The 24,856-nt window shown below is 47.7% G+C and overlaps 1 protein-coding gene across 1 annotated transcript in view; it reads right to left on the bottom strand.

Moving 5' to 3' along the window:
• Window positions 1-299: 299 nt before the first annotated feature.
• LOC142257519 (cortexin-3-like) overlaps window positions 300-24,856 on the bottom strand; it is a 30,425-nt gene continuing 5,868 nt past the window's right edge. Inside the window, exon 2 of the mRNA XM_075329662.1 lies at window positions 300-2,322. Within this exon, the coding sequence (XP_075185777.1) occupies window positions 2,047-2,292 (246 nt within the window). The 5' untranslated portion in view covers window positions 2,293-2,322 and the 3' untranslated portion in view covers window positions 300-2,046. The remainder of the gene's footprint in view (window positions 2,323-24,856) is intronic.

Raw genomic sequence — 24,856 nt, forward strand, 5'->3', positions numbered from 1 at the left:
GCGAAATCATCACGTTTCAGGTGTTTGGCACCCTTAATCATGGGGTTATGATTAAGGGTGCCAAGCACACCTGAAATGCGTTGATCGAAGAAGAATTCATATGTTTGAGCCCGACTTCTACTTTTTCTCGTATTTTACTGGCTATTGGTAAGCTATTTCCGTGGCTCCACAAGGAACAAAGATTGGCAATATGGTGAACTGGACTTGACAGATAATATCAATGCAGGAGTCCTAAAAGTTTTACTAGTTTTTACTAGTTTTACTAGTAGTAATGTATGTAAATGAAAGTAACTACGAGACACTGAAAAAACATCTCCATTTTTATTGGGTTTTTCACGTTGCGAACACACAAAAAATGCTGGAGCACATGAACAATTCAGGAAATACTTTGGGGAGCTGATACTTTTATTCCTTCATATACACCGTATTGGGGTCTAAAGTGCCTTCCCCCCCATAGGCCATATTTTCGTCTTATCACAAGGAAGAACACTTTGGAATCAGGATGTCAAGTTTTATGGAAACTGCAGACATTTTTGTTTCATTTTTTTTTCTCCGCTCAGGCAAACCTGTGTCTTTGGCACGAAAATAATCTTTCCTGGCAGTGACTGGTTCATCTTTAAATTTCCATCCAGCGCTTAAAGAAGAGGTCAGCTCTCCTGACATGTCTATTTAGTAATGGAATGCTCTTCCTTCGAGTTTTGTGCCATTCCTTTGGGGTGTGTCCTGCTAAAACTTAGCCAATCAAAGAAGGAAAAATGAAAAAAAAATCACTGTTAATTTATTCAAATATTTACAAAAGAGATATAAAAAAGGAACAACGCAACGTTCGAAGAATGGATGCTCAAGATTTGGTACTTTTTAGAAGGAAACATTTTTACTGAAAATTGACATGTCGGCAGAGGAGACTGGTCTCTTAAACTAGCTATTGTATATATAACCATCATCCAATAACAGCGCCCCCTTTTTTTGTAGGATTTTTTTAAAGAAAAAAAAATAATAAAAGAAAAATTTGTTCGAAAATACCCAACTGCCAAAAAAAAGAGGCAAACTTTGAGGCTAAAAATTTTTTTTTTCTCTATTTTTTTTTTTTTTTGAAAAGACACCTGCACAAGATCATGGAGGGTCCCAGAAACAAACCCTTTGGAATGTGTTGGCGAAGCTTTCTCCACGCTTTTGGCTGGTCCCATATTGGTGATGATGCTGTTGTAGAAACGTGGTGAGATTTTGGTTAAGCATTTCGATGCACTTTGTGTGCCGATAATCATTCGCATAGTCAAATGTAAGAATACCCACAACTCCTGAATTCAGAAACATAGTATTTCTAAGTATTTGGTCCAATATAGGTTTTAGTTTTTTTTTTTCAATTTTCTAGTTTTATTTAATCAAATATTTTCCGAGGTATTCTGGGGTTTTTGAAAAGTATAGAACATTTCTAACCTTCAGTCATCAAAGTCATCGATCTTCTTTCTGTTTTTGATTTTTTTGGGGTTGTTTTCCGAACTGCTTGATTTCCATTTTATCAATTTTTTTTTATTTTTTTTTCAAAAATTTGTGAAAAATATTTTGAGGTATTCCTGGGTTTTTAAGAAGTACAATTAAAAGCGCGAGACCGAAGCACAAAACATCTCTAATCTTACGTCAACATAAAAATGGATCTGTTTTTACTTTTTTTGATTTTTCCAACGCTTACCTACAATATCGATACAGAACTCACAAAATAGCAACAACAGTCACGGAACGTTCCGGCATAGGCTTGCACAAAAAGTGCGGTAATGAGGCTTAATTTTACTTTTTTTTTTGTATTGGAAATCTATGTCAGCTTTGTGCCACTTTAGTGCTTAGCGTTGTCGGTCACAAAGCTTCACAGTTGATGTAAACATCCCACACAATTCGGCTTTGAAAATTACAAAAAAAAACAACAAAAAAACACAAATCCCCCTCCTAACCCCTAAGCTAATTTTCTCGAAGGCCACCAGTGAATGTTGGGGGACACTATCGAATTTTTGTTTTTTTCTTCATCCCATGACTAGGACCAAAAGACCCTTGTCAGGCCCAACGGTAGTCGAAGGTGTCCTTTTCCATGTAATCTGTCCATGTGGACGAGGGCATACTGCGGTAAGGATCAAGGAGGATCCGAAAGCAACGTATGATGAGGAGCCCCAAGAAGATGAAGAGCAGGAACACGAGGACGAAGGCAGCTTTTTGTTCTAAGGTTAGAGAAGACACCGGGAGGGCAGCACCTGATGTTGACATTGTGGTGCTTAGAATCTCACCGGCCATTGTTAATAGCATTGTGGCCTCAATTATCTTCCGACTCCAAACCTGGGAAAATATAAAACACAGGGGGCAGTATTATAGCAGATATATTCTTGTATATAGGAGCAGTATTATTGTAGTTATATCCTTGTACATGAGGGCACTATTATAGTATTTATATTCTTGTACATAGGGGCAGTATTATAGTTAAATTTTATCTAGGGGGCAATATTATAGTATTTATATTCTTGTACATAGGGGCAGTATTATAGTAGTTATATCCTTGTACATAGGGGCAGTATTATAGTTAAATTTTATCTAGGGGGCAATATTATAGTAGTTATAATCTTGTATATAGGGGCAGTATTCTAGTAGTTATGTTCTTCTGCATAAGGGGTAGTATTATAGTATTTATATTCTTCTACATAGGGGGAAGTATTATAGTAGTTATATTCTTGTACATGGGGGCAGTATTATAGTAGTTACAGTGGGTACGGAAAGTATTCAGACCCCTTTAAATTTTTCACTCTTTGTTTCATTGCAGCCATTTGGTAAATTCAAAAAAAAGTTTTTATTTTCTCATTAATGTACACTCTGCCCCCATCGTGACAGAAAAAAACAGAAATGTAGACATTGTTGCAAATTTATTAATCAAGAAAAACTGAAATATCACATGGTCATAAGTATTCAGACCCTTTGCACAGAATTGAGTAGAAGCACCCTCCTTTTGAGCTAGTACAGCCATGAGTCTGCTTTGGAATGATGCAACAAGTTTGTCACACCTGGATTTGGGGTTCCTCTGCCATTCCTCCTTGCAGATCCTCTTCAGTTCCGTCAGGTTGGATGGTGAATGTTGGTGGACGCCATTATCAGGTCTCTCCAGAAATGCTCAGTTGGGTTTAGGTCAGGGCTCTGGCTGGGCCAGTCAAGAATGGTCACAGAGTTGTTCTGAAGCCACTCCTTTGTTGTTTTAGTGGTGTGATTAGGGTTATTGTCTTGTTGCTAGGTGAACCTTTGGCTAAGTCTGAGGTCCAGAGCATCTGGAAAAGGTTTTCTTCCAGGATATCTATATCTCTGTACTTGGCTGCCTTCATCTTTCCTTCAATTGCAACCAGTTGTCCTGTCCCTGCAGCTGAAAAACACTCCCATAGTATGATGCTGCCACATGTTTCACTGTTGGGATTGTATTGGACAGGTGATGAGCAGTGCCTGGTTTTCTCTACACATACCGCGCAGAATTATCACCAAAAAGTTCTATCTTCGTCTCATCAGACTAGAGAATCTTATTTCTCATAGTCTGGGAGTCCTTCATGTGTTTTTTTGTAACTCTATGCAGGCTTTCATGTGTCTTGCAGGAGAGGCTTCCGTCGCGCCACTCTGCCATAAAGGCCCGACTGGTGGAGGGCTGCAGTGATAGTTGACTTTGTGGAACTTTCTCCCATCTCCCTACTGCATCTCTGGAGCTCAGCCACAGTGATCTTGCGGTTTTTTTACCTCTCTCACCAAGACTCTTCTCCCATTATTGCTCAGTTTGGCTGGATGGCCAGGTCTAGGAGGAGTTTTGTTGGTCCCGAACGTCTTCCATTTAATGATTATGGAGGCCACTGTGCTCTTAGGAACATTCAGTACTGCAGAAATTCTTCTGTAACCTTGGCCAGATCTGTGCCTTGCCACAATTATGTCTCTGAGCTCCTTGGGCAGTTCCTTTTGACCTGATGATTCTCATTTGGTGTGACATGCACTGTGAGCTGTGAGGTCTTATATAGACAGGTGTGCGACTTTCCAAATCATGTCCTGTTTAATTAAACACAGCTGGACTCCAATGAAGGAGTAGAACCATCTCAAGGAGGATCACAAGGAAATGGACATAATGTGACTTAAATATTAGTGTCTGAGCAAAGGGTCTGAATACTTATGACCATGTGACATTTCAGTTTTTCTTGTTTAATACATTTGCAAAAATTTCTACATTTCTATTTTTTTACTGTCAAGATGGAGGATGGGGTGCAGAGTGTACATTAATGAGAAAAAAAGAGCTTTTTTGAATTTACCAAATGGCTGCAATGACAGAGTGAAAAATTTAAAGGGGTCTGAATACTTTCCGTACCCACTGTACATTCTTGTACATAGGGGCAGTATTATAGTAGTTATATTCTTGTACATAGAGGGCAGTATTATAGTAGTTACCGTATAGTCTTGTACATAGGGGGCAGTATTATAGTAGTTATATCCTTGTATATAGGAGCAGTATTATAGTAGTTATATTCTTGTACATAGGGGCAGTATTACAGTAGTTATGTTCTTGTACATAGGAGCAGTATTATAGTAGTTATATTCTTGTACATAGGGGCAGTATTATAGTAGTTTTCTTGTACATAGGGGCATTATTAGTAGTTATATTCTTGTACATAGGGGCAGTATTATAGTAGTTTTCTTGTACATAGGGGCAGTATTATAGTAGTTATATTCTTGTACATAGGGGCAGTATTATAGTAGTTATCTTCTTGTACATAGGGGCATTATTAGTAGTTATATTCTTGTACATAGGGGCTGTATTATAGTAGTTATATTCTTGTACATAGGGGCATTATTAGTAGTTATATTCTTGTACATAGGGGCAGTATTATAGTAGTTATATTCTTGTACATAGGGGCAGTATTATAGTAGTTATATTCTTGTACATAGGGGGCAGTATTATAGTAGTTATATTCTTGTACATAGGGGGCAGTATTATAGTAGTTATATTCTTGTACATAGGAGCAGTATTATAGTAGTTACATTCTTGTACATAGGAGCAGTATTATAGTAGTTATATTCTTGTACATAGGGGCAATATTATAGTAGTTATTTTCTTGTACATAGGGGGCAGTATTATAGTAGTTATTTTCTTGTACATAGAGGGCAGTATTAGAGTAGTTATATTCTTGTACATAGGAGCAGTATTATAGTAGTTATATTCTTGTACATAGGAGCAGTATTATAGTAGTTATATTCTTGTACATAGGAGCAGTATTATAGCAGTTATATTCTTGTACATAGGGGCAGTATTATAGTAGTTATATTCTTGTACATAGGATCAGTATTATAGCAGTTATATTCTTGTACATAGGGGCAGTATTATAGTAGTTATATTCTTGTACATAGGAGCAGTATTATAGTAGTTATATTCTTGTACATAGGAGCAGTATTATAGTAGTTATATTCTTGTACATAGGAGCAGTATTATAGTAGTTATATTCTTGTACATAGGGGCAGTATTATAGTAGTTATATTCTTGTACATAGGAGCAGTATTATAGTAGTTATATTCTTGTACATAGGAGCAGTATTATAGCAGTTATATTCTTGTACATAGGAGCAGTATTATAGTAGTTATATTCTTGTATATAGGAGCACTATTATAGTAGTTATATTCTTGTACATAGGGGCATTATTATAGTAGTTATATTCTTGTACATAGGGGCAGTATTATAGTAGTTATATTCTTGTACATAGGAGCAGTATTATAGTAGTTATATTCTTGTACATAGGAGCAGTATTATAGCAGTTATATTCTTGTCCATAGGGGCAGTATTAGTAGTTATATTCTTGTTTATGGGGAAGTATTATAGCAGTTATATTCTTGTCCATAGGAGAGGATAGACGTGTGTTTGTGAGATCTCAGCAGGGTGGAGGCCATGGCCTCAGACTTAGATGGAGGGGAGCTGCGCTGATGATCCAGGAGAAGCCCACAGCCTGGAGTGTGACCTGCAGCGTGGATCTGATGGTGGAAAACTGGAAATGGTGGCTGGTGAGTCTTTTTAACCTGCGCATAATATTTCTGGATTAAGTTCCAAAGATGCAAATAAAAGTATTTTTAAGCTTGAAATGCAAATCGGTAGATTAAAAAGCGAAATTAATAATGAGAGTGATCCAAAGAAAAAGTAGATGAAATGTGAGCGCTTGGATGAATGTATTCGTGAGCTGGCAATACGGAACGAAAGACTGGACAAAAACCTAATCTCTGCAACCAGAGTGGAGGCATGGACTATGGAAAAAAGGGAATCTAGAGTCCAGATTGTAAAGAGAAAGTGCTTCTTTAGATCAAATGACAAAGATTATAAAGCCGTGTATGACACTGGGGATCAGGGAAATCTGATGAGAAGTGCAACATTAACATCAGGTGCACAATGTGAGGGATCTGAGACATCAGAAAATGCTGCAGAGCAATGTGTGTCAGCAAATGAGGGGTTAACTGCAGTGGACTCTGTGTGCAGCAATGACATGAACATTATTCCTGCTAATGAGAAAGAAAGTACACCCTGTTCAGAGACTGTAGGTGAGACCCTGATAGACGCTGTGAGACTCTGCTCAGTGCAGTAAGTGAGACCCCGCTTATTGCCTGGGCACTATGATTGAGACCCCGCTCAGTAATGAAGGCCTGCTGGCAGCAGGAATTATAATGGACTCTCAGCCGTCTATGGCAGCGAGTGGGGACCATATCGTGGTATTAATGGATTCCGGATCGTCTGTGTTAGACAATGGAGATAATATTGTGCAGCAGTCTGTGGTGGTGGACTCTGTCATATAATGTGCAGCAGCAATCACTAGTGGAGTTGGACATGTTTGCCGCACAATCAGGTGCCAGTAATGATAAGGCCGGGGAGATCTGCACCACTGAGCCGCCTGCAGCTGACATTTCCAACACTGATCTGCCTGTGAATGGGGAAAAAGCCAGCTCTAACCCATCTGATAACCAACATCAGCCCAGGAGACTGTTCTCCAATGTCACAAGATTAGTGACCCCTCCACCTCAGAATAAATGCTATGCGGATAAAGTACACCGGGGGAGAGGAGAAGATTCCATCCAGAATTATATTGGTAAAGTGCTTCTGAAAAGTTTCATGACGTTTAAGGTGTCTGAAATTGACGCTCTGATACATGTTCCCCCAGCAGAGTCTTTGATGTCAGTTTTGAGCTGCAGTATGATCTGGATGCGTTCTGAAGCATCTATAATGATACCAGAGATGATAAGATCTGGGATAATCTCTAATGTATCCAGCTGACTAAGGCTATGTGCGCACTGCACCGCACCTAAAAGGTGCGCTTCAGAGCGCAGCTGAAAAGCTGAAAAGCTCCGTTCTGAAGCGCATGGTGCCGGCAGAGAACGTGCGCTCTGCATGCTGCCTCTCCCTATAGACAGCATGCAAACCGCACGGAAAAAGTGACATGTCACTTCTTAGAACGCAGCGATTCGGGCAGCAGCCGAATCGCTGCGTTCTAATATGCCACGTGCGCACGGCTCCTGCACAGTCTCCATAGACTGTGCAGGGGACGCAGGACGCATGCAGTTACGCTGCGGTGCAGAACGCAGCGTAACTGCATGCAATACGCACACGTGCGCACATAGCCTTAGGCTACTTTCACACATCCGGTTTGAGCATTGCGGCTCAATCCGGCTGTGAAACCTATGCAACGGATGCGGCGAAAACACCGCATCCTTTTGCATAAGTTTTTACATACGGCCCATCCGTTTTTTTTCCGGTTGCTGCACGCTACTGAGCATGCGCAGTGGAAGAAACCGCATGCGGCGGCCTGATGCGTTTTTTGCCGCATCGCGCCGTATCCGGCGTCCATAGGCATGCATTAAAAAATGCGCCGCAGCGGCCGGATGCGGCACGATGCGGGTTTTTTTGCCGGAGCAAAAAACGTGCCAGGGAACGTTCCATCCGGCCGCTGCATCGGCTAAATCTGCCACATGCGGCAAAAAACGGACGAAACGGAAGCCCATGCGGCATAATGCGGCGCCAATGCAAGTCAATGCTGGAAAAAACAAAACCGGCGGCAAAAAAAAACGGTTTCGTTTTTTCAGCAGAGCGCCCGATTGTGCCGCACTGCTACAGCCGGATGTGTGAAAGTAGCCTTGGGCTGCTCACGCATCAGTTTTTTTCCATCAGCCACAATCCGGAAAAAAACTGATAAAACGGATCCGGTGCCGGATCCGTTTTATCCCCATTGATTTGTATTAGCGCCGGATTGTGCCTGATGGCCTTGCGTTGCATCCGGCTTTTGCCGGATCAGGCGTAATTACTCAATGTGGCAGCCGGATGGAACGTCTCATTGATCTCTTGTCTCTGAAAGAAAACGTATCGCGCCGGATCTGGCGCGATACGGCGTGATTTACAATGGAAGCCTATGGACGCCGGATCCGGCGGCCACATCCGTTTTTTGCCGCATTGTGCCGGATCCGGCGTCCATAGGCTTCCATTGTAAATCATGCCGTATCGCGCCAGATCCGTGATTTACAATGGACGTATGGACGCCGGATCCGGCGCGATGCGGCAAAAAACGGATGTGGCCGCCAGATCCGTTTTTTTTAAACTGAGCATGTTGCATCAGGCATACGCTGGATTGTGCCTGATACCAAAAAACTGATGTGTGAACGTAGCCTAAGCCGCAGGAAGTAACGGCCGCTGTCCTGTCCAGTCCGAGGTGATGCCGCTGGCGGATCTGCAGCATTGGCTGAGTCGGCAGTGTATGGTGAAAAGTCATCTTGAGAAGATCTATGATGAGGAGAAGTTGTGGAATGGAGGATATACGGTGAAGATTCAGCTCCTACAACAGAATGGTGTGACCTGTCATCTGCCGCACTCCTTCTATTTGGGCTCAGAGAGGGGGATATGTTACTACCCTTGTCAGCCATGTTGGTGCCATAGATGTGGAGGCCATCACCTCACCATGAACTGTTCTCGTGTGAAGCGCTCATTATGTGGAAAGTTAGGGCATGTAAAGAGTGAGTGTACAGGACCTGTCATCTGTAATCTGTGATCAGGACCAGGGCATACATTAAGGGAATGTCCAATAGCTGAACATAATAAATATAATGACCAGCACGTATGGAGGAAAGTCAAGAAGATGTTGCCAGAGGTCTTGATGTTGTCCCTGAAGTCTGCACTGATCATGATAAAAGTCTAAGGGGTACTTTGCACACTACGACATCGCAGCTGCGATGTCGGTGGTGTCAAATCGAAAGTGATGCACATCCAGCGTCGTTGTCGACATCGGAGTATGTGAATCGTTTTTACTACGATTAACGAGCGCAAAAGTTTTGAAATTGTATGATCGGTGTAGTGTCGGGCATTTCCATAATGTCGCTGCAGTGACAGGTGCGATGTTGTTCCTCGTTCCTGCGGCAGCACACATCGCTGTGTATGAAGCCGCAGGAGCAAGGAACTTCTCCTACCTGCGTCCCGGCTGCAATGAGGAAGGAAGGAGGTGGGCGGGATGTTTACGTCCCGCTCATCTCCGCCCCTCCGCTTGTATTGGCCGCCTGCCGTGTGACGTTGCTGTGACGCCGCTCGACCCGCCCCCTTAGGAAGGAGGCGGGTCGCCGGCCAGAGCGACGTCGCAGGGCAGGTAAGTGCGTGTGAAGCTGCTGTAGCGATAATGTTCGCTACGGAAGCTATCACAAGATATCGCAGCTGCGACGAGGGCGGGGACTATCGCGCTCGGCATCGCTACAATCGGCTTGCGATGTCGTATTGTGCAAAGTACCCCTTAATGTCATTCAATTAGGTCCAGAGTCTGTGATACCACCAAAGGAAGCTGTACTGCAAGAAAAGCCTAAGGTACCATCAGCCACTGAAATAAAACCCTAAGGTACCACCAGCTCCTAAACTACCGTCAATTAACAAAGAAAGAGCTAAACGGCCATCAGTCACTAAAGCAAGAACAAAAGTCATATCAGTCAAATTAAACTTTTCTTTAATGAGTGAAATTTTTTAAGTGTCTAAAAAGCCGGATGTCAAACCGCCAGTCCTCAGCCTTGCACCTCTGCTGAATTAGTTGGTCTGGACACTACATCCAGTGTCGATGAGGAAGGTTTCATTACCGTAAGAGGAAGAATACCATTGTGGATCCTTCCAGAAAAATAAAACTACTTGAAAACATCGGAGTTTCCAGAATTATCAGTAAGTCCTGGATGTTATAGTGTACTGGGAGAATGAACAGGAAGAAGAGACACAAATGGAACAAAGTCCTTCATATGTTCCTGAAAGTGACTCTCATGAGGTGGATCCTGTTTCCCCAGTGTCTGCAAAGAGATGGGGAACTACAGGTGACAGCAGTGGAAGGAGGAAGAAGACCAAGAAGTCTAAGTGATCTAGATGCGGCTGAGGATAAGCTCTATTAATGTGGACAGTGTGAGGACCAGGCAGTGGCGTAGCCACTGCTTTTGCTGCCCGGGGCAGTCGTCAAATTTGCCGCCCCCCTCCGTTGGCCGTCGATAAGGGTACTTTCACACTTGCGTTAGTCGCAATCCACTGCTTTGGAAAGCAGCGCAATCCGTTAACAGCTTGCGCTGTTTCCCATAGACTTGTATGGACGACGGATTGCGACTAATGTGTCTGCGTTGCATCCGCTGCGTGATGGATCAGTCGTGGAATGACTGACCGTCGGGCGGCAGGAACGCAGCATGTAGCGTTTTTTGAGCGGCAGAATCCCTTTTTTTCACTGCGCATGTGTGACGCCCTGGGCAAACCAGGGGTCACAGGTCATCACACCACCACACCCTACATCCCAGTTAGGAACACCAAGGCTACTAAAATCCTTGTTGCCTTCCTCCAGGGGCTGATGATCACACCAGGGGGTGGGCCAGGCGGTTGGCTCCGCCCACCGAGGAGTACACAGCCCTGGAGGCGGGAGGAACCAAGCAGTTAGTTCAGGGGAGTGAAGTAGAAGGAAGTGGTAGAGGAGCTAAGTGAAAGTGAAGTAGTAGTGGAGCAAAAGAAGAAAAGAGTAAAAGTGAGAGCAGAAAGGCCTGAAGTTGGTCCGGCTAAGTGCAGGACAGTGTCAGCAAGGTCAGCAACAGCGGTGATCGTCTGGAGGGGGACTGCTCGGAGGTTGCTGGAAGGACCGCGGACGGGTAGTGGCCCGGCGGTCTGAAGCAGTATACGAAGGACAGTCAGCACCAGGGCAGGGGCCTCTCGGACCCCGGCAAGGCTAGGAGTCGCCATAATTTGCCTAATCCGTCAGTGAAGGGGACGTCTGTCTCCAAACAACCAAGTCCCGACTGAAGACAAAAGTCCAACCATTAAGGGGGAACACCGCCACCGCCAGGGCACCAGTTCCTCGGGGCCAGCGTCTGCGGGCAAAGTAGGGCTCCTCCGGCCCATATCCAAGCCAGGGAGCGGGTTACCGGTGGGAACCCATCGCTACCAACATAGAAACACTAGGTGCAGGTCAAAGGGACATCACCGTTACCTACTGGGAAAGCAAGTGCAGCTGTCCGTGGGAACCGTCTTTCCAGCCGTGTGGTTTACCGAAAAACTGTGTCAATGTCTCAAGCTGAGTGAGTACCACAGTGCCGCAAGGCACAGCGCTGCCCCCGCGTCCCTGCGCCCACCAGCCCTGCATCTACCCACCTCATCACTGGGCCCCGGGATCACCAACCCCTACCCACGGAGGGGCAACACAACAACTGGCTGCTCCGCATCACCACTTCCGGGATCCCCATATTGAACAGCGGTGGTGCTACAAATCACCACAACCGTGGGTGGCGTCACGGACAACAGACTATATCCCAAAACCCAATCCCCTTTCACTCACGGGCGAGGAGCGCCGCTCGAGAACCCCCGGGATCCGGCCCACCGCTCGAGCCACCACTGAGCAGCAGCAGCCGGACCCGAGCAGAGGGGTGAGCGAGGTGCCGGCACCCTCCTCCCCGCCCGCGACAACTTGGCGTCACGAACAGGATCTTACCGCTCTGCCGTTGGGTAGAGGTGCGCCTTGTGACCGCCGGAGATATCCGGCTGAAAATTTCCAGAAGTCGCCATCTTTGGCGCGAAAAGCTCCCGCTCGAGCGTCTTCTCGAGTAGCAGAGGCGCGAAGGCCAGAACTCCGCCCCAATAAAGGAGGGGCCGGAAAGAAGCTAAGGGGGATGGAAACAAGATGTCTGCGCCCGATGGAGCCACTGGAGGAGCGGCGGTTGCAGCCGCAGTGGCACCCGCGGATGGGAATGGACCTGCCCAGGTCCCGGCCGCACTGGCGGGAGGTGCCGCGGCCCCCGCGCTCGCTCAGGTCATGCCGTTCTCCTTGCCCTATGCGCCCGGAGCTGCCTGGCTACCGCAGTATGACGGGAAACCGGATGCCTTACAGGCCTTTCGGAAAAAGCTTAACCCGTTACTAGAGCTGTACCCCCTGACCGATAAGCAACGTGCAGCGATAGTGCTAGGCCAGTTAACCGGCGTGGCTGAGCAGGAGGCGGAAACCTGGGCCGAGGGGGACCGGCTCTCTGTAGCCACCATCTTTGAGAAGCTACAGACTGCCTTCGAGACCCAGACTGAAGCTGAGCTGAGGATGCAGTTCTACCAGTGCCGGCAACGGGCTGTGGATAGCATTCGAGACTATGCTTTACGTCTGCAAACCGCCCTCCGCACGCTGAAGCGGGTGAATCCTATTAATGAGGCGGATAGCAACAAGATGTTAGTAGAGCAATTTGCGCAGGGGATGAGATCCCCTGAGGATCGTAAACAACTCCGGCTGTGGGCCCTGGAACACCCTGATGTGGACTTTGCTGTGTTAAAGGAACGGGCCATTAAAGCACTACAGCTCCCAGCCTCAGAAGCCCTGGAGCCAGCCCTGTGGCCCATCGAGACGGCTCCCGTGGTGGTGGCCCCTGCCCTACCAACCTCTCCAACACCTGCAGCCCCAAGCAGCACTATGGAGGAACTGGCGCCCAGGTCCGTCGCATGGACGGAGACCTCGCCAAGATTCTTATTGCACTCCAACCGTTGACCAGATCTCAGCCTTCAGCACCGATACAGCTTGCCGACAGCCCTGAAGATGTCCCCTGGATGCAGCGGAGAAGTAATAACAACCCGCGGAGCAGGCCTCCCATCTGCTACAAGTGCCGTAAGCCTGGGCATTACATCCGAGAGTGCCCGTTAAACGAGCAACCCCTGGGGCCCCGGGCCAACCCTCAGGAGTAGAACCCCGTGGCCCCTCGGACTGGCGGGACCGGTATATCGGGGCCCGACCCATCATTCCCGTGATTGTGGACGGCATACCGGTGATGGCTCTCTTGGACACTGGATCCCAGGTAACCACCATACCATATACGTTGTACCAGCGGTATTGGGGGATAGACGAGCTAGCACCCCCAGATACTAGTATAACGCTAATTGCTGCCAATGGACTCCCATTGACCCAAGTGGGGTATAAACAGGTGGCTATGACAGTAGGGCAAGCTGAACTGCAACACCAGGGTATGATTGTGATCATGAATGAACCCAGTGATCATAACCCGAAGATAGTGCTAGGAACCAATGTGATGGAGCACTGTATGGGTGCTGTGTTGGCCCTACTGCAGCAGCTGGCCGCCACGGTGGCGGGGAGCCGACAGAAGGCTGTGCAGCGAGAGATCCGAGCCTTGATGTACCGCCAGCATGTAAATTCAACAGGAGGAGAGATTGGTGGAGTGAGAGTGATGGATGTGGCTCCATTGCTTGTGCCCCCTAGGAGTGAGATGATGATTTGGTGTAGAGCAGCGGTAGGGCCTCAGGGGCGTGACTACCCTGCCATGATGGAGCCCATACCCTCTGAGCACTGGCCCACGGTAATGGCCGCCCGAGGGGTGGTAGACGTGAAGAAGGGGAGAGTGCCCGTGATAGTGCTGAACTGTGGGGAGGAAGAAGTCAGGCTTCCCCGGTATGCCACCATTGCCAAGCTACTCACCCTACATCCCCACACCATCCACAAAGCCAGTCCCTCAGTCTCCCCACCTACTACCAGCACTTCCCCGCCGCAAGGGGAGGTAAATGAGTGGCACCAACAGCTACACGTGGGCACTGATGATACCCCTACACATCATAAAGCAGGGGTATACCGGGTGGTGCGGGAGTACGAACAGGTTTTCAGCAAACACCCATTAGACTTTGGGCAGATCAAGGGGGTCCAACACCATATCCCCACCGGGGAACACCCCCCTATCAAAGAGAGGTACAGGCCTATTCCCCCTGCACATTATCAGTGTGCCAAAGATATGTTGAGGAATATGAAGGAGGCAGGGGTTATTCGGGACAGTTGTAGTCCCTGGGCCGCTCCGTTGGTACTAGTCAAGAAGAAGGATGGTACCATGCGGATGTGTGTGGACTACCGGAAGATTAATCAGATAACCCATAAAGATGCCTACCCACTGCCCCGTATTGAAGAGTCTTTGGCCGCACTGAGAACTGCAAATTACTTCTCCACCCTTGACCTCACCAGTGGGTACTGGCAAGTGGCCGTGGCCCCGGAAGATCGGGAGAAAACCACCTTCACCACCCCGATGGGGCTCTGTGAATTCAATAGTATGCCGTTCGGGCTGTGCAATGCCCCAGGAACCTTCCAACGGCTGATGGAGTGCTGTCTGGGACACCTAAACTTCGAGACCGTCCTGTTGTACTTGGATGATGTGATTGTTTACTCCCAGATGTATGAAGCCCATCTGGAGCACCTGGCCGAGGTGTTCGCGTCCCTTGCCAAATACGGGATGAAGTTGAAGCCCTCTAAGTGCCACCTGCTGAAACCCAGAGTGCAGTACCTGGGGCACGTGGTGAGTGCAGAAGGTGTTGCCCCTGATCCTGAGAAGATCACTGCCATCCAGGGCTGGCCGAGACCAACCACCGTGAGGGAAGTAAGGCAGTTTCTGGGTCTGGTGGGGTACTACCGGCGCTTTATCAAAGGGTACACGAAGATGGCTGCCCCCATGCAAGATCTCCTCGTGGGACAGACCAAAGGTGGTAGACCCATCGGAGCCCCACTGGTGTGGGAAGAAAAGCATGAGGAATCCGTCTGCCAGCTGAAAGCGGCCTTGACTGGGGAAGTGGTCTTAGCATATCCTGACTATGGCTGTCCGTTCATCCTCTACACAGACGCCAGCAATGTGGGACTAGGAGCAGTCCTGTCCCAGGTCCAGGATGGGAAGGAGAAAGTGATTGCTTATGCTAGCCGGAAGCTTCGGCCAACTGAAAGGAACCCTGAGAACTACAGCTCCTTCAAGCTCGAGCTTCTGGCATTGGTATGGGCTATCACAGAGAGGTTCCGCCACTACTTGGCTGCAGCAAAATTCACCGCTTTCACGGACAACAATCCGTTGACTCACCTGGATACGGCCAAGTTGGGTGCGTTGGAGCAGCGGTGGGTGGCCCGGCTAGCCAACTATGACTTCACCATCAAGTACCGTGCTGGTCGTGTCAACATTAATGCTGATGCACTCTCCCGAATGCCCCATTTGTCAGAAGAAGGGTGCGAGGATGATGACCTCGAGGAGATCGAGTTGCCTGCATTTCACCAGCCATCACCTGAGAGGGTACAGGTACACCAACAACGGGTGGACTTGGACCCACGGCCCAGTCAAGAGTGGCAGGAAGCTCAAAATCAGGCGCCGGCTGTCCGCCTCGTCAAGACCCTGGTGGAACAAGGTGCTGTTGGGATAGACCCTGCCGCCCCGGCTGAAGCCCAGCGCTTGTGGAAAGAACGGAAACGGCTGTATCTACATCAAGGGAAGCTGTACCGTGAGCTGATCAACCCGAAGACTCATGAGAAAATCTGCCAGTTGGTTATTCCCCAAGCTGATGTAGCTACTGTTTTGCGGGCATACCATGATGGTGCCGGGCACTTCGGGTTGAAAAAGCTGGAGATGTTGTTGAGAGAGCGGTTCTACTGGAGTGGGATGCGGGAGTCGGTAGAAGCCTGGTGCCGGGAGTGTGGCCCTTGCACGCTGAGGAGGAAGGACGAGACCAGCCAGAGGGCGCCCCTGCACCCAATCATCACACATCAGCCGCTGGAACTGGTTGCCCTAGACCATGTCAAGCTCACCCCCAGCCGAAGTGGGTACGCCTACGCGTTGACCATCGTTGACCACTATTCAAGATTCATGGTGGTTGTTCCCGTCAAGGACCTAACTGGTCGAACTGCCGCTCGAGCGTTCCAGGCTTATTTCTGCCGACCACATGGATATCCAGAAAAGGTGCTTACTGACCAAGGCCCGGCTTTTGAAGCGGAGGTGTTCCACGAGTTCTGCCAGTTGTATGGCTGTAAGAAGATCCGGACCACCCCTTACCATGCCCAGACCAACGGCATGTGTGAGAAGATGAACCACTTGGTCCTGGGACTCCTCAAGACGTTACCGCTGAAAGAGCGGAACCTGTGGCCGGAAAAGCTACCCGACTTGGTCGATATGTACAACAATATCCCGTCCAGCTCAACAAAGTGCACCCCAGCATATCTGATGAGGGCTTGCCCCGGCCGCCTGCCGGTGGACCTGGAAATGGGGTTGGAAGCCCCAGAAGCACTCCCTTCCACAGCTGAATGGGAAACTCGGCGGAGAGCACAATACCGGCAGATTCAAGAATATGTCGAGAAGAACTTGAGTCGGAGTCGGGAACTGCAGGAGCAGCGCTTTAATCAAAAGGCGTCTGCTGGCCCTTTCCAGCCCGGGGATGTCGTCCTGAAACGGAAGAGGAAAACCCACAAGCTGGATGACCAATGGGAACGGAACCCGTACGTCATATAGCCCACCGAATGGGAAGGCCTACCAAATTAGTCATGACCAAGGAGGCACTTTGGCCACGGTTTCCCGGGACCATTTGAAAAGGTGCCCACCAGCATTGAGGGCGATGGCTGACGTACCAGTTCCGCCACCAGTGGAGAAGGCAGAAGAGGTGATCCACACTGTGATGGGTGACTTCCCAGCAAACTGGCCTACACAGAACGGCGCGGTGATTCTTCCAGTGATACTGTTCCCACAACCTGTGGATGAAGAAGTGGTGGAAGCGGTCAACCGTGAACCAGAACCAGTGCCAGTGCCCAGGGATGAACCTGTGCCCAGCTCCCCTATGCCTCCGCCTACCCCACATGATAGCAGGGAGGAGGAACCGGTTGTTCCTTCTACCCCACTGGCCAGTCCTACTGACACCGGACCCCGGAGGTCCACCCGTTCCAACCTAGGTAGACCCCCACTTAGGTACAGGGAGACCGTCCTTTAAAGAGGGGATCAGTAAGTCAGAGTGTGTATGTTTGAAAAAGTTTTAAAAAGTTGAAAATGATAAGTGAAATGAAACCGAAAAATAATCTGATTGTCTAACAGTGATTGAACCGGCCGGAGCCGGCACCGTTGTCCCCGTGGGGACCGTTTAAAAAGTTAGCATGGGAACTATCCATGGACAAGCCCGTGAACTTGCAGGGCAACCACAAACGTTAGTGGCTTGTAAATAAGTTGTTTTACCGTTACCGTTTCCACAGTTGCCGCCTCCGGAGAGGCAGGTTGGAGGGAGGGCCCTCAGCAGAGCAAGCTGGGGCCCAGCCACCACAGGAACCGGTGGCTACCCTCTGGAGGGGAAGGACAGATCCTGCTCGGGTGACTTGTGCTGGACTTGGGTAAAGGGGTGCTGCCTGGGCTTTAGGGGCAGCATCAGGGCCAGGTTGCTTGGGTGGGAGAGAGCGGAAACCGTACCCGTAAAACCGTTTAGTAACGTTTAAGAAATGTGCCTCCCGTTATGTTTACTTTTTATACTTTACAGAAAATAAAACCGGTGTTGGACGGGCAGCCCGCGGACGGTCTGCATTTTGCTAAGGGGGAATGTGATGCCCTGGGCAAGCCAGGGGTCACAGGTCATCACACCACCACACCCTACATCCCAGTTAGGAACACCAAGGCTACTAAAATCCTTGTTGCCTTCCTCCAGGGGCTGATGTTCACACCAGGGGGTGGGCCAAGCGGTTGGCTCCGCCCACCGAGGAGTACACAGCCCTGGAGGTGGGAGGAACCAAGCAGTTAGTTAGTTCAGGGGAGTGAAGTAGAAGGAAGTGGTAGAGGAGCTAAGTGAAAGTGAAGTAGTAGTGGAGCAAAAGAAGAAAAGAGTAAAAGTGAGAGCAGAAAGGCCTGAAGTTGGTCCAGCTAAGTGCAGGACAGTGTCAGCAAGGTCAGCAACAGCGGTGATCGTCTGGAGGGGGACTGCTCGGAGGTTGCTGGAAGTACCGCGGACGGGTAGTGGCCCGGCGGTCTGGAGCAGTATACGAAGGACAGTCAGCACCAGGGCAGGGGCCTCTCGGACCACGGCAAGGCTAGGAGTCGCCATAATTTGCCAAATCCGTCAGTGAAGGGGACGTCTGTCTCCAAACAACCAAGTCCCGACTGAAGACAAAAGTCCAACCATTAAGGGGGAACACCGCCTCCGCCAGGGCACCAGTTCCTCGGAGCCAGCGTCTGCGGGCAAAGTAGGGCTCCTCCGGCCCATATCCAAGCCGGGGAGCGGGTTACCGGTGGGAACCCATCGCTACCAACATAGAAACACTAGGTGCAGGTCAAAGGGACATCACCGTTACCTACTGGGAAAGCAAGTGCAGCCGTCCGTGGGAACCGTCTTTCCAGCCGTGTGGTTTACCGAAAAACTGTGTCAACGTCTCAGGCTGAGTGAGTACCACAGTGCCGCAAGGCACAGCGCTGCCCCCGCGTCCCTGCACCCACCAGCCCTGCATCTACCCACCTCATCACTGGGCCCCGGGATCACCAACCCCTACCCACGGAGGGGCAACACAACAACTGGCTGCTCCGCATCACCACTCCCGGGATCCCCATATTGAGCAGCGGTGGTGCTACAAATCACCACAACCGTGGTGGCGTCACGGACAACAGACTATATCCCAAAACCCAATCCCCTTTCACTCACGAGCGAGGAGCGCCGCTCGAGAACCCCCGGGATCCGGCCCACCGCTCGAGCCACCACTGAGCAGCAGCAGCCGGACCCGAGCAGAGGGGTGAGAGAGGTGCCGGCACCCTCCTCCCCGCCCGCGACACATGCTCAGCTCTTATGTTTAATAATTGAAAACAATGTTTCTCTCTCTCTCTCTTGGCGGCCGAACGATCAGCTGATCACCCGGCGGCCGTTTTTTGAGAACGAGCAGCTGATCGCCCGGCGTCCGGTTTTTGTGAACAATCAGCTGATCGGCTGGCTTTTGAGAGCGATCAGCTGATCGGTAGGCTTCTGTGAGCAATAGCCTGCCGCCGGTAAAACAGTAAAAAAAATTAAAAAAAACAAATCGTTGTTTTGTAGCATTTTTGCAATCAGTCGGTCTCTCTATCCCTCTCTGTCTGTCTGTCGGTCTCTCTGTCTCTCTCTCTGTCGGTGGGTCTATTGGTCGGTCTCTCTCTCTCTCTCGGTCTCTATCTCTCTCTGTCGGTCGGTCTCTCCCTCTCACCCCCTCTCTCATACTCACCGATCACCGGCGTGGCGCTGCACGGCTGTCACAAAGCTCCGTCAGCTTTTCCTCTTTTGAAAATGCCGGCCTCTCATTATTCCATCTCGTATTCTCCCGCCCACCGGCGCCTATGATTGGTTGCAGTCAGACACGCCTCCACGCTGAGTGACAGCTGTCTCACTGCAACCAATCACAGCTACCAGTGGGCGGGTCTATATCGTGCAGTACAATAAATAAATAATTAAAAGAAAACGGCGTGCGGTCGTCCCCAATTTTGATACCAGCCAAGATAAAGCCACACGACTGAAGGCTGGTATTCTTAGGATGGGGAGCTCCACAGCCTAAAAATATCAGCCAGCAGCCGCCCGGAATTGCCGCATCCATAGATGCGACAGTCCCGGGACTCTACCCGGCTCATCCCGAATTGCCCTGGTGTGGTGGCAATTAGGGTAATAAGGAGTTAATGGCAGCAGCCTATAGCAGCCACTAAGTCCTAGGTTAATCATGGCAGGCGTTTATGATTAATCTGTAGTGAAAGTAAATAAATACAAACAACGAAAAATCCTTTATTTGAAATAAAAGACAAAAAAACACCCTCTTTCCCCATTTTATTAACCCCCAAATACCCCTCCAGGTCCTGCGTAATCCACACGAGGTCCCACAACGCTTTCAGCTCTGCTACATCGAAAGCTGACAGGAGCGGCAGTAGAACACCGCCGCTCCTGTGAGCTCCACGCAGAAACTGAAGTGAATCGCGCTGTCAGCGGGGACGTCACTGAGGTAGTGCCGGTGTGTGCGGTGATGATGGGGGTGGTAGTGCCTTGGTGTGTGCGGTGATGATGAGGGCGGTAGCGAATGGGTGTGTGCGGTGATGATGGGGGCGGTAGTGCCGGGATGTGTACGATGGACGTACGATGAAAAATTTAGAATTTTAATGTTTCTGTAGAAACATTTTATTGAATATAATTAACAATTTATCATCCACATAGCGGATATGGCAGCATTAATAACGTATTGGTTGATGAAACTATGAACAGTCTAGCACTGTTATTTATGCACCCTATTATGGCAGTATTATATATGTTCTGATATATATATATAATAAATATATAGATACACAGTATATATATGATTTGTATTGAGGTGTTTAAGTACAATTTACTCTATTGCGGAAGTATTTATGTACTTGTAAATATATTAATGGTGTTTGTTTACTGTGTTGTGATAGTATTCACTTGTGATACGAACTGTATGACATTATTATTTTATCTACAGTATTTGGTAGTATTTATGTACTGGTTATATGAAGTGTATGACAGTCTTATTTATATGCATTATTTGGTAGTATTTACGTACTGGTGATATGAGTGTTATGACAGTGTTATTTATATACATTATATTACGTACTGGTGATATGAACTGTATGATAGTGTTATTTATCTCCTGTATTTGGTAGTATGTATTTAGCTATTGGTGATAAGAATTGTATGGCTGTGTTACTTACATTCAGTATGTGGTATTATTATTTACGTACTGGGGCTATGATATGTATGGCTGTGTTATTTATGTGCGTTATTGTAGTTGTAATTATGTATTTGCATTAAGGCCCCGTCACACTAAGCAACATCGCTAGCAACATCGCTGCTAACGAACAACTTTTGTGACGTTGCTAGCGATGTTGCTGTGTGTGACATCCAGCAACAACCTGGCCCCTGCTGTGAGGTCGTTGGTTGTTGCTGAATGTCCTGGGCCATTTTTTAGTTGTTGCTGTCCCGCTGTGAAGCACAGATCGCTGTGTGTGACAGCGAGACAGCAACAACTAAATGTGCAGGCACCAGGAGCCGGCTTCTGCTGAGGCTGGTAACCAATGTAAACATCGGGTAACCAAGAAGCCCTGTCCTTGGTTACCCGATATTTAGCTTTGTTACCAGCCTCCGCCGCTCTCACTGTCAGTGCCGGCTCCTGCTCTGTGCACATGTAGCTGCAGTACACATCGGGTTAATTAACCCGATGTGTGCTGTAGCTAAGAGAGCAAGGAGCCAGCGCTAAGCATTGTGCGCTGCTCCCTGCTCTGTGCACATTTAGCTGCAGGACACATCGGGTAATTAACCCGATGTGTGCTGTAACTAGGAGAGCAGGGAGCCAGCGCTAAGCTTTGTGCGCTGCTCCCTGCTCTCTGCACATGTAGCTGCAGCACACATCGGGTAATTAACCCGATGTGTGCTGTAAGTAGGAGAGCAGGGAGCCAGCGCTCAGTGTGCGCTGCTCCCTGCTCTCTGCACGTGTAGCTCTGTACGCTGGTAACCAAGGTAAATATCGGGTTGGTTACCCGATATTTACCTTAGTTACCAAGCGCAGCATCTTCCACGCGGCGCTGGGGGCTGATCACTGGTTGCTGGTGAGCTCACCAGCAACTCGTGTAGCGACGCTCCAGCGATCCCTGCCAGGTCAGGTTGCTGGTGGGATCGCTGGAGCGTCGCAGTGTGACATCTCACCAGCAACCTCCTAGCAACTTACCAGCGATCCCTATCGTTGTTGGGATCACTGGTAAGTTGCTTAGTGTGACTGGACCTTTAGTTATATAGTTTGACACTTGTTATATATTGTATTTGGTAGTATTATTTACTGTACATACTAGTGATAACAGCTATACACTGGTGTTATGTACTTTATAGTGGTATTTAATCAAATCTTCTTCTGGATCAGTCCCTTCTATTAACTTATGCAAAGATTTTAGAGCTCGCCTCTCTGAAGTGCCAGGGAGGCTGCAGGCGTCTCGGCCCACTACACTCACCATTGGCATTTACTTAAACAAAGACAAATGGTGCCGATTTTCTTTCTAAGCTCGAAAAGTGTGGCCTTGTCTACAGAGCAGGAAAGCAAAGCAGCTTCCATATACCCTGTAATGAGCTGAATGTTTGGATCAGCTTCTGGGAAGTGAAAACGCTGCCACGTGTATGTGTATATAAGATATATATATATATATATATATATATATATATATATATATATATATATGTACCGGTGTGCGTGTGTGTGTGTGTGTGTGTGTGTGTGTGTGTGTGTATGTGTATGTATGTGTGTGTATATATATATATATAATGTGTGTGTGCCAGGACAAATAGATTTTATTTGGCCTTTGCAACCCTGAGCTATATGGGCTACACCGTGTCTTACACTTGAGCAGTCAAGATTTTGCAACTGTATTCTTTGTTCCTTCACGTTGTTTTCCTTCACGCCCTGCTTGTTCAGTGTCTGCACATACAAATATTCACTTTTATGACTGTTAACTACTTTGTATTATAGACAAGTCACAACCCAGCAATCATTATTTTCCTTCATACCCTGGTTGTTCAGTATCTGCATGTACAAATATTCACTTTGACAACCATGAACTACATCATGTCTTATTCTCCAGTCACAGAGCAACTGTCAACGTTTTGCTACTGCATTCCAATATTAAGGATAGGGCAAGTGTGGGGAGATATTAAGGAAGGGGCAGTATGGGGGGATATTATAGACCGAGAAAATGTGAGGAGATATTATGGAAAGGGTAACTGTGGGGGTATATTATGGAAAGGGTCAGTGTTGAGAATATTACAGAGAGGGTAAGTGTGGTGTTATATTATGGAGAGGAACAGTGTGGGAGAATATTATGGAGAGGGGTAGTGTGCTGGGATATTATGAAGAGGGACAACGTGGGGGATATTATGGAGAAGGGAAATGTGGGGTTATATTATGAAGAGGGACAGCATGGGAATATTATAGAGAGAAGTGTGCGGGGATATTAAAGAGAGATGGAGTGTGGGAGGATATGGAGAGGGGTAGTGTGGGGCGCATATAATGAAAAAGGCCAGTGTGGGGGGTTATTATGGAGATGGGTAGTGTGGCAGCATATTATGGAGAGGGGAAGAGTGGGGGATATTATTTAGAGGGCACATGTAGGGGAACATTACAGAGTGGGGAAGTGTGGGGGAATATGTTGGAGAGGGGAAATGGAGAGTGGCATTATGGAGAGGGGCAGTGTGGGTGAGATATTAAGACGGGGAGTGTAGGGTGATATGTAGAGGGGCAATGTGAGATGCTATTATTGAGAGGGGCAGTGTGGGGAGGATATGCAGTGGTGCATTGTGGGAGAATATTATGGTGAGGATAAGCAGGAGGAATTTATGAAGAAGGGGTACTTTGGGGGTTGGGGGTATATTATGGAGAGGGGAAGTGTGGGATGATATGGAGGGGGAAGTGTGGGGGATATGAAGGACAGCAGTGTGGGAGGATATTATTGAAGAGGTGCAGTGTGGGGAGATATTATGGAGATAGGAAATGTGCAGAATACATTATGGAGAACGGAAATGTGGGGCATATTATGGAGAGGTGAACTGTAGGGTGGTATTATAGAGAGGGGCAGTGTAGGGAGGATATTATTGAGAGAAGTGTGTTGGTATATTACGTAGACGACGAATGTGGGAGGATATTATGGAGAGGGGCAGTATAGGAGAGACATTATGTAGAGAGGCAGTGTGAGGAATATTACATAGAGGGCCAGTGTGGGAGATGTTATAGAGCTGACAAGTATGAGGGGTTATTATGGAGAGGGGATATGTGGGGGTATATTATGGAGAAAGGAAATGTGGGAGGATATTATGAAGATGGGAAATGTAGGGTGATATTATGGAGATGTATTGATAAGTGTTATGATAGAGAGCCAGTGCGGGGGATATTATAGAGAAGGGCGGGGGATATTATAGAGAAGGGCGGGGGGGGAATGTATATTACATGGAGGAACAGTTTCTTTCTGAAGCTTTCATCTTCCTTTAGTCCTTGTTGGTTCAGTGTCTACAAAACCATGATTTGCTTTTGGGAAGAACAGACTTTCCAACAGACATTGTATATTAGTTTTACACAGAAAAACTGTGTTGTGTAGGCTCTTGTATTCTCTGGAATCTTCTTATAGCAATTTCCAATCTTGTTAATGTGTTATAGTAGAGGAGACTGATTTGCATTGGACGGGTGTATAATTTGGATGAATATGAAACTGTCTCCGGGAACACGATCTTTGACCGATAATGTAGGGTGTTCTTCAGCGCAACAAATATGAGTGCATGCAGCAGCCTGTGATTATACTACTTTGGCTTTTCCGGCAGTAAATACATATTAATTATCTGCTTATGTGAACATAACAGTACCCACGTCTGATGCCAGCAGCTGCCAAGTTCTAGCCTGGATGTGTGATACAAATTATCATACATTATTGTACAAAAACAATAGCTGCACAAGTCAATTTTTCACCAGCGACTCGTATCTCAACAGATATCCTGCTGGTTCAGGGTCTGCAAAATTTCTTCATGCACAGAGCTACAATCGATGTTGCCACAGATTTTAAT

Source organism: Anomaloglossus baeobatrachus, chromosome 12 (genome assembly GCF_048569485.1).
Source record: "Anomaloglossus baeobatrachus isolate aAnoBae1 chromosome 12, aAnoBae1.hap1, whole genome shotgun sequence".
Classification (NCBI taxonomy): Eukaryota; Metazoa; Chordata; class Amphibia; order Anura; family Aromobatidae; genus Anomaloglossus; species Anomaloglossus baeobatrachus.